Here is a 9,626-nt window from a genome sequence, read left to right on the forward strand (position 1 = left end):
AGTGTCAATGCTTAAAGAATTATTAATAAAATTCTCAGTCCCTAGCAATAACAACAATCAAATTCAGGGATCACAAGTTAGTATCTTAAAGTCAAAATCAGCTCACATATGGTTTGTTTGCTTTCGGTTTAAATTTGTTTCAAAAATAAAAGCAACAGGAAATTCCCATTTCTCTTAAAACACAAACCTCAGCTGTGACAGCAGCAGGTTCAGAGTGGTCCGTGGCAACAACAAAACAGCCAGTTCTGAGCTGCTCCCCACAAGGCACATCTACCTCCCCCCCCCCCCCTGCTCCTCCCAGCACATGCGGCACTCATTTGCTGACTGCCATGCTTATGTTTGTTTAAGAATGGCACTAAACACAATTCTGTTCCCCTATTGGTTTATAATTTTTTCAGGTTTTTTTTGTTTCTGTGTTTTTATAAGTTTAATTATTCCCGAAGAGGAAAACACACAGAACAGAGGAAAAATAACTGTCTCAAACTTTCAGTAAGAGACAGTATGATGGCTCAGAGGGTGGCAGAGGCCAGCAACCGCACAGGAGGAGAAAATCAACTCCCACAAACTGTCCTCTGACTTCTATATGCATGCTACACCACAACACGTGCACACATGCAGACACACACGCTACACACACACACACACACAACCAAAGCAAGTGAATAAAATGTAACTATTTCTAAAGAATCACAGTGAATAATTAGTTTCCTATAGACTCACACCGTGAAAAGATGTATCCCACCAAAACCCAACACAACATCTGACAGTAAATCACCCACTTAAGTTTAAAAAGCACATACAGCAGGGCAGAGTTGGCGCACGCCTTTAATCCCAGCACTCGGGAGGCAGAGGCAGGAGGATCTCTGTGAGTTCGAGACCAGCCTGGTCTACAAGAGCTAGTTCCAGGACAGGCTCCAAAACCACAGAGAAACCCTGTCTCGAAAAACCAAAAAAAAAAAAAAGCACATACAAAAAAGTGAAGTACAGATTCTGATTAAATTTTCAGAAGTTCTTTTTAAATAACCAGATATAAGTCATATCAAAGAAAGATTCTGAATTCACTTTTAATCCAAAACTGTCAACAAAATTGTCAGCTATACAAACACACACACACACACACCCCTTTTATATTTTGAGAAAGCACTTTTAAATAATTTTTTACCTTCTTTTACTGACTTAAATTCTTTTAAGATAGACCCCACATTTATCATATATATTCCTTTTGTCACATAAAGAATTGAGATCAGAATAATTAAATTGCTCAAATTATTAGTTTCTCCATGCATTAGCTTTATCGGCTGTTCAAACAAATCATCTACATGGGATTCTGTACACTAAAACAGGTGAGTTGCTCTCCAGACAGTAAACCACACAGAGCTTTGTAGAAACACATTCACCACAAATATCCCTTTTATATTAATCCCAAACTTTGTTGTGAATATTTACATTACTTACAAAAACACTAAAATCTACACAATAAAATTTATTTGTATACTTACAGTAAGATTTCCAAACAGGAGGTCTGTATTCATCCGTATCTGAAAGAATAGATTACCAAGTTAATATTACTGAATATTACTTAAATAAGATGCTTCAATCATTAACTAACATGGTACATATACTGGCTATGTTCTATCTGTCTTAGTGCTAGGCACTAAAATGCAAAGATTTTTTTTTTAGCTTTGATCCTTACTTTCTTAAAATACTGTTTTTAAAAAATTTAAAAGAAAGTTATTGTGTCTACTCAGTTGTACAACATAAAAAAACAGTTGATTCTGACTTCTCATAATCATTTCTTATATCCATCAAGTAGTAGTCAATAAAACCATGTTTAGGCTTAGTGCTTATTTCGCCCCCAAAATTCCTCATATTATTAGACTTTCCTTTCCAATTCAGCTGACTCCATGATGCTAACCTTCACAGATGTCTCTGCTTTCCCCCACTAATTCTGAGAACTCTTTTAGAGCTAGCTAATCACTAACATGAAGAGAGGAGAGTGCAGGAACAAATCCTCGTGGTCAAATGTCCTGGACAGTGAAAACCAGGAAATGAGAATCGCTCCCATGGAAGAGCATGTCCCCAGGGACCAACAGCAAACAGGATGTGAACATCTGCTCTTCAATCCATTTCTCTCACTCTATTTGAGTTTCAGGATGCAGCGGAAGGAGCTGGAAATCCAGGCATGTGAAGAGAAGATAAATTACAGAAAGGCAAAGAGCCAAGTGTGCTCTAGATTCTCACTGACCATGGACAGCTAAGGAGTTGTTTGCCAGCCAAAGCCTCTGCAAGACTATGGAGTCAAAGGAACAGACAAAACAGTTCTGGTGTGGAAAGATGCGGCCAGTCACATACCTGGCTCTACTGACATCTAAAATGAACCCATTAGGAGATCCTGTCCCCAGGGAGGCAAGAAAGATCCTGGAAAGTTTATTGAGGGTAAACCTGACACTTCAGTAAAATGATCACAGAATCAAAACATCCAGCTCTCAATTCCCAACCTTTAAAATGCAACATCTCACTAGGTTTATGATGTGTTATTATAAATCACACAAACACTGTCAGAGAACAGAGCAAACTATCAACATGGACTTAGGACATAAAATGTGAAATTCTTGAGTTGTGTAGAAATCGCTTAGCAACCTGGGGAAGCATTAAAATACACCTGCTTAAAGAACAAGAAAAGCTGCATGAATGAATAAATAATGAGTCACAAGGCAAGTAAAGAGTGGACTGTCCTTATTTGCTCCAACAGATAAAATCTCCACCACACTGAATTGAGAAGAAGTAATAAACCACAGCTCTTAGGAGAAGCACAGAGATCAAATTCTGTTTCTGGCCACAGCATTTTCATCAAGCAATCAGTACATGACTTGCCTTGTGTGTTTCTCTTCAGAGATCCCTTTCTATACACTGCTGCCTGGTTAACACTGAATTCCATGCCTCAGCACTCGTCCTATGAGCAGTGTGTCTAACGTGTATACTCTCTCTGAGACAGATCACAGCCTTCTCACACTCAGGAACACCACACGGGCAGTTTATCCATACAACTACTAACAGAAATGCTAAAAAACAGGAGAATGCTTTGCAAAAGCAAAAGGAAAGCTGAAAGGAGGAGAAACTCATAGCTGGTCACAGGCAGGTCACAGGGCTCAAAGGTTTACAGGGCTGAGAATATTCACAAATGACTGAGAAAATGTTGAGCAATTGTTTCAGTTGCCAACAATGTTAGTAAGCAGTCAAATTTATAAATACACACCCTGTGAATTATGAAAACTGACTACAAATAATAAGCAATTACTTAAGAAACCATTCAGGTTAGGTGAATGTAAAAAATGGTAACTAAAGTGAGGGGTACTGGCCCAGACCTTTAATCCCAGCACTCCTGAGGCAGAGGCAGACAAATCTCTTTAAGAGTTTGAGGCCAGCCTTGTCAGATTAGCAAGTTCCAGGCTAGCCAAGGCTAGATAGTGCTACCCTGTCTCAAAAAAAAGTAAAGTAAAATTTAAAAATGATAATAAAAAATTAGACAAGACAAAGCCTTAATGTTCTATGTAGAAACGCATCCCCGTGTATCTGAACTATAAGCAGAGTCCTCTACAGTTCCCAATGTTTATGAGGACTTAACCCCTGTCCCAGTGCCCTAGGGGGAGTTGGATCCTTCTAACCTGTTTTATAGCCTCTTCAATTTACAGTCATTCCACTCAAGGAGAAATATGGCTTTTGCCTTTAGCTCCCAGGAAATAATCTGGGCTTGCCTTGGGCTGCCCAGAGAGTAGCAATGAAATTGAGAATGCAGTTTTTGGATGGTACCAGCGAACCAAACACAAAGGTACCATTAGCCCAAAGGATATGTGGAGAAGTCCTGAGTGTCTAGACAGGAAACGCTCCTCTTCCCTGTAGATAGTCACACCATGAAGGACAACTATGTGCCCTCTCAGGAGACAGGAGAGCAGGAGCTCCACTTTATTTGTCCTGACCCTGCTCCAAGCATATCTCCTACCTGGGATAAACTTACACACCCTTTCCATGAAATAGCTCATGCTGGCAAGTGTGGGTTCTGGTGGTCTTTAGTGAACTAGGAGACTGTGGAAGTTATCCAGAACCCACACTTGGTATCACAGTGAGGAAAGTCAGAAGCTACTGCTCTAGGCTGTCTGTTAGCGACCCTATACCAACAACCAATACGCAGCACACAGCTACCAGTGACAGAGGCAGGAATGATCTGTGGTGTGGCTCTACGCCCTGATTGTGACCCTCAGCTCCTACAAGGCTTGTGTTACAGCTCATGGGCCTTGAGTATCAGAACTCTTTGGCTCTTCTTTCTTGGTAGCTCCCTGGAATTCTAAGCCACTAAGGCCCACAGCTTCTCATCCTCCAACTCTTCACAGTCCGTCCTCCCCCTCCCCCCACCCCACCCCCACCCGCCACACATCTTCAGCATCCTTCCTTTTCTCATCTCCTTAGCTCCCTGCGGTTTCTGCTCTCTGGAATTTTCTGTCAAGTTTCTGATTGCAACAGCTGCTGTCCCACCTGTTAGCACTGTCACAATTGCCCCCTCCCTCCTTTTGTCCTTAGCACCTAAGCCTGCCGACCACCCACAAAGATCACAAGCAAGAAAAGACCACTAAGGAGAAGGCTTTTATTGGCCTCCTGTTTGAATATCAGTGAGAGCTTAGAAGGCTTCCTCCCAGTTGATTCATAGAGTGAGCTCAATAGTCCAGTTATAGAACTAGGAAGGCATGTGGCATATAAATGAAGGATTATATTTATGCTGATCACAACACAGCTTCCATGTCTACCATCCATAAAACTTTCATAACAACCAACCAGAAGTCCTATACTGCACCAATCACTGCCCACTTGCTGAGGCGTCCCCCACTTCCCATGCTGACTGAGGATAGTTCACAATGATAACCAGTGCCCTAGGGAGAGTTTAATCCCTCTAACCTATTACTTGGGGAGGCGTCCCCCACTTCCCATGCTGACTGAGGATAGTTCACAATGATAACCAGTGCCCTAGGGAGAGTTTAATCCCTCTAACCTATTACACAACCTCTCCATCTACAGAATTATTGTCAAACTCAGGGACAGCAATCATCTGGGACCCTAAACTCCTATAAGAAAAAAAAATAACACCTCAAACATTTATTTCTGGCTGAGCGGTGGTGGTGCATGACTTTAATCCCAACACTCAGGAGGCAAAGGCAGGCGCATATCTGACTTCAAGGCCAGCCTGGTCTACAGAGCAAGTTCCAGGATAGCCAGGGCTACATAGGGAAACCTTGTCTTGAAAACAAACATGACAAAAAAAATGATTTCTGAAGTTCAAAATTAAAGAGCTGTGTCACACAAAAGCCACCCACATCAAGCCCCACTAATAAGAAGAGGCATTCATTCTTAAAGAAAACTAGTCTGTAAGGATTAATTGGCATAATTATATTTTAATTTCAAAAATAAAAAATACATGTATAAAACTGTCAAAGAACCAATTTAATTAATAATAAAATATAAAATATTTTAAGTAAAAAGAAATATTAATTGAAAAATAGTAATTAAGAGCCCCACAAAAGACCTTTAAGCTTATTAGGAAGGACAGAGCTGACACAGCCTAAGGAAGAGGCTGGATCTTGACCTCAGTCTCCTGGCACACTACACTGTGAAGTCAAAGAGGGAACCAAATACTTGCAATCTTGACCTTCACTGGAGTCACTGCAGTGGCCTTGGCCATGGTCTGACAGCATCCTATCAGAGTTATACAAGTAGTTATCAACCAAGATGGCAGAGTTCGTCTTTAATTCTAGCAAATAATAACAAGGAAATAAACAAACAAACGACAGCAAGCCTGAAAACATGCGTTTGACTCATGGACACCAATGACAAAAAGAGAGACCTGACTCCTGAGTTGTCCTCTGATCACTATGTGCACACCATGGACCACATGTGTGTGCGCACACACCAACCGAAACAGAGACAAGAAGGGGAAGTGGTGTTCTATTAAACTGCAGCCATCTCTCTGGCCTTTGGAAGAGGAACCCTGAGACTAAAAGAGGCCTCTTGGGGTTCAAAGCCTGCAGGGAGAGGCTGAATCACTTACTATCTGGAGCACTGACTAAAAGGCAAAGGAGTCTGTTTAACCCTGAGGTCATGTGACAGGCCTACTAGCTCTGTCTGCTTATCTTGGAAGGCAGTTTCTGTATTTCTAGCTTACTGTAAAAGTCAAGTTTTAAATAATACAGATAAGCATCATCACTGCAATATTCTTTATAATAATCAAAAGCAAAGGGTATGGTTCTGTGCAGGAACACTGTCAGTACTCGAAGTGGTAGTGGTGGGGGCTGCAGACAAAGGCTAAGTGACTAAACATGACCAAAATGCCAAGAGCTGGAAATTAAACTAAACAATTACAATTGGGAAATACCTTTACTACATAATAAGACTCCATCTTCCTGTTAGTCTGTTTCTGAAAACAGTTTAAGCCTTATAAACCACTGCCTGACAACCTTTCTGGTTTTAGAAATCTGAATTCTAAAAAAGCTGTTAATATTTATTGATTTATGTTGAGGATCCCAAATGCTTGGGATCCTCAGAAGTGCTTCAGTTCAGATCTTCTCAGACATGGAATACTGACATACTCGCATCGCAGTAAGCTGTGTTGGGGATAAGACAAGTCTAAACACAAACATCATGATGTTTCATATATACCCTATGCTCAACTAAATGTGATTTTACATAATGTTTACAGCACCTGCTTTGACTACAACCTGTCACATGAATTTTCATGGCTGGCATCATGATAGTTTTTTAAAATTGCTGAATTTTGGAGTATTTTGGATATCAACCTTTTAAGGAACTGGGATATCCAACTATGAGTAATGATACTCATAAAAGATAAAAACAGAAATTTTGATAGTATATTTTATTTCATTTCATTGAAAAATAACAAACCCAGATTTACAACTAAAAGCACTTGCCAAGCAAGTCTGACAATCTGAGCTTGCTTCCCAGAGCTCACAGGTGGAAGGAGAGAACAAAATCCCAAAAAGTTGTTCTTTCATCTCCACCATGTACTGGGGTAAGCCCAAACTCATGAACATCATTTCACAAAATAATAATAAATACTATCATTACATATTAATATTTTTATGAAAAATATTTTCAAAACAAAACCTTATCATCTTTGGAGAACAATTAGCTGCTGACGAACGCTGGAAGGGGGCATCAGGGCCGTCAGTGATGTAGCCACTGGTGAGCCCCCATGGTCCAATGGGTACATTCATAGCCATCCTCATGCTGAAGGCCCGGATGCAGTAAAATCACAACACCAAAACAAAACAAAAAGAAAATGGGAGGAAGTCTTGAAGGAAGGAGAGGAAAGGTTGATGAGGGTGAAAAGTAGAAACAATAGAGTGGGGTGTGTGATCAGTGTATTATACCCAGGTAAGAAATTATCAAGACTAAAAAGAAAAAGTGCTAAAAAGAAAAGGATATGGTTTTCCACTTTACAAATCATGTTAATGTTGAGCCTAGTTATCACACAGCTAGACTTCGTTATGTATAGCTATCGTTACATCACAGGCTAAATCACTTTGGAAGATTCAACTAGATGATGACAGAGGCTGAATATCTTGGAATTACCATGAAAACTAGTTTGACTCTGTAATATTCTGGGGAAAAGCAAACCTAGGAATCTCGGGGTCCGTGGTCTGCACTCTGAAATGACTACTCTCCACCATTTCTTCAGTGTTTGTGGCTACGGGGCAGAATGGGCTAAGAGACCTCCCACCTGATAGGAAACACATGAGATGAGAGCACAGGGGACTGGAAACTCTGTTCTCTTAGCACAGAGCAGGAGCTCACTGAAAGAAAGTTACCAAGAACCACTAAGCAGTAGATTCTCACCTCCAGGAATGTCTTAAGAGTTCTTGGCAGCTCTCTGATTGCATCAGAGAATCTACCCAGATCAAGAACACAAATATGTCAGACTCACATCATCAGAACCACTGGGAATGAGAACCAGACAACAGATGACTGGATCATGAGCAGCTGCTAAAGACGGCCTGCTTTACAGTACAGGTGATAAGCATTAGGGAGAGAAGAGTCAGTCTATAGGATCGAAGAAATGTTTATAAACTATATGCCTGGCAAAGAATTAACATCCAAAATACAGAAGCTAAGCAATCCCCAGTATCATAATAAAAACAACAATAACAAATCCCACCCCATAGCATTAAGCAAGGCCCAGGAAGGTGGAGGAAAAGCTTCATCTGTAGTTGAGTGGGTAAATAAGGTGGGTTCTTCTGAGACATTCTCCTCCATGATACACTGCAAAAATATAAAACTCAGCTGGGTGATGGTGGCGCACACCTTTAATCCCAACACTCAGGAGGCGGAGGCTGTGAGTTCGAGGCCAGTCTTGTCTACAAAGCGAGTTTCAGGACAGCCAGAGCTAAACAGTGAAACCCTGTCTTGAAAAACTTAATATATACATGTACACACACGCACACGCACACACCTCAGGAAAATTAAAGAAAAAGGCACAATAAATAAACTATGAAAATACAGACTAAGTTAATGATCTCACAAATGAATCATCTCATCTAAAAAAATAAAAATATATAAGTATGTGTATACCTATGTGTATATATGGGAAGAGGGGCAGTGGAGAAACTATGAGGGAACCAGGAGACATCTACAGAAAGAGTAACAGCAGCCGACTCTAAATCAGCTTTTCTCAACCAAGATCTCATCTAAACCACGGAGCCCAGACACATGCTAATATTCTCTCAGATCTCAGAAATGCCAAAGAGGTGTCTCTAATGATAATTTCAAAAACAGCTGTATGTTCTGTAGGAAATTATGTAGTGAAGAGTACCTTTGTACTAACTTAGAAGAACAGCAACAACAAACAAACTAAGATTAAACACAGAAGACCGGGCTGGTAAAGGCATTTGCTGCTGAGTCAGCTGTCCTGAGCAGGGTTCCCAGGACTCACACAGGGCAGAAGAAGAGAACCAACTCCTACCAGTTGTCCTCTGACCTCGACACACTTGCCCTAACACCACATGTGTATGTGTGCATGCGCACACACATTCACACACAATGTAAATAATAATTAAACAAAAACTGCAAGTTTAACTATTTGAAAGATAAAGAAAACATGGAAGTGAGAATGCAAACTCTTTTACCGACGCCCACGGGGTTCTGTAAGGCTCTTAACATGAACACATGCTCCCTCCCTCCCTCCCACTGTGAGGTGCAGAAAGCCACTCATTCTTCTAATCCACTTACACAGTGAAGTGGCGCCTTCCTTCTGGGCTCTTCTACTTCCTGTCATGAGTGTGGAATGGCAAGAATTTGTTATAGAAAAAACCTGCAGTTTCTTAATTACATTTCCCTTTATTTTGACTACTCCTAGAAATTTAAAGAAAGTTCATGTGGATTTTTAAACCTAAAGGTAAACACATTTACAGGACTTAGTGTTACATTTTTTGCTGCGTGGTTTTAGGATACTCATTTTTCCCAAAATAGTAATATATTTCAAGTTATTATCTGTGTCTGTATGTAAAAGTTTTAAAAATCTACAGTAAAACATCTAGGATAATTATTTTATAGTATTATAAATTATA

General features: G+C 40.4%; 1 protein-coding gene across 2 annotated transcripts in view; it reads right to left on the reverse strand.

Moving 5' to 3' along the window:
• The window catches only part of Chn1 (chimerin 1), a 154,854-nt gene that overhangs the window by 107,900 nt on the left and 37,328 nt on the right, over positions 1-9,626 (reverse strand). For both annotated transcript variants that reach the window (XM_005346583.2, XM_013345934.1), the window contains one exon: positions 1,500-1,538. In XM_005346583.2, the coding sequence (XP_005346640.1) occupies positions 1,500-1,538 (39 nt within the window). Of the gene's footprint in view, positions 1-1,499; positions 1,539-9,626 lie in introns of those variants that run through there.

The sequence above is a fragment of the Microtus ochrogaster genome, chromosome 4 (assembly GCF_000317375.1).
Source record: "Microtus ochrogaster isolate Prairie Vole_2 chromosome 4, MicOch1.0, whole genome shotgun sequence".
Lineage (NCBI taxonomy): Eukaryota > Metazoa > Chordata > Mammalia > Rodentia > Cricetidae > Microtus > Microtus ochrogaster.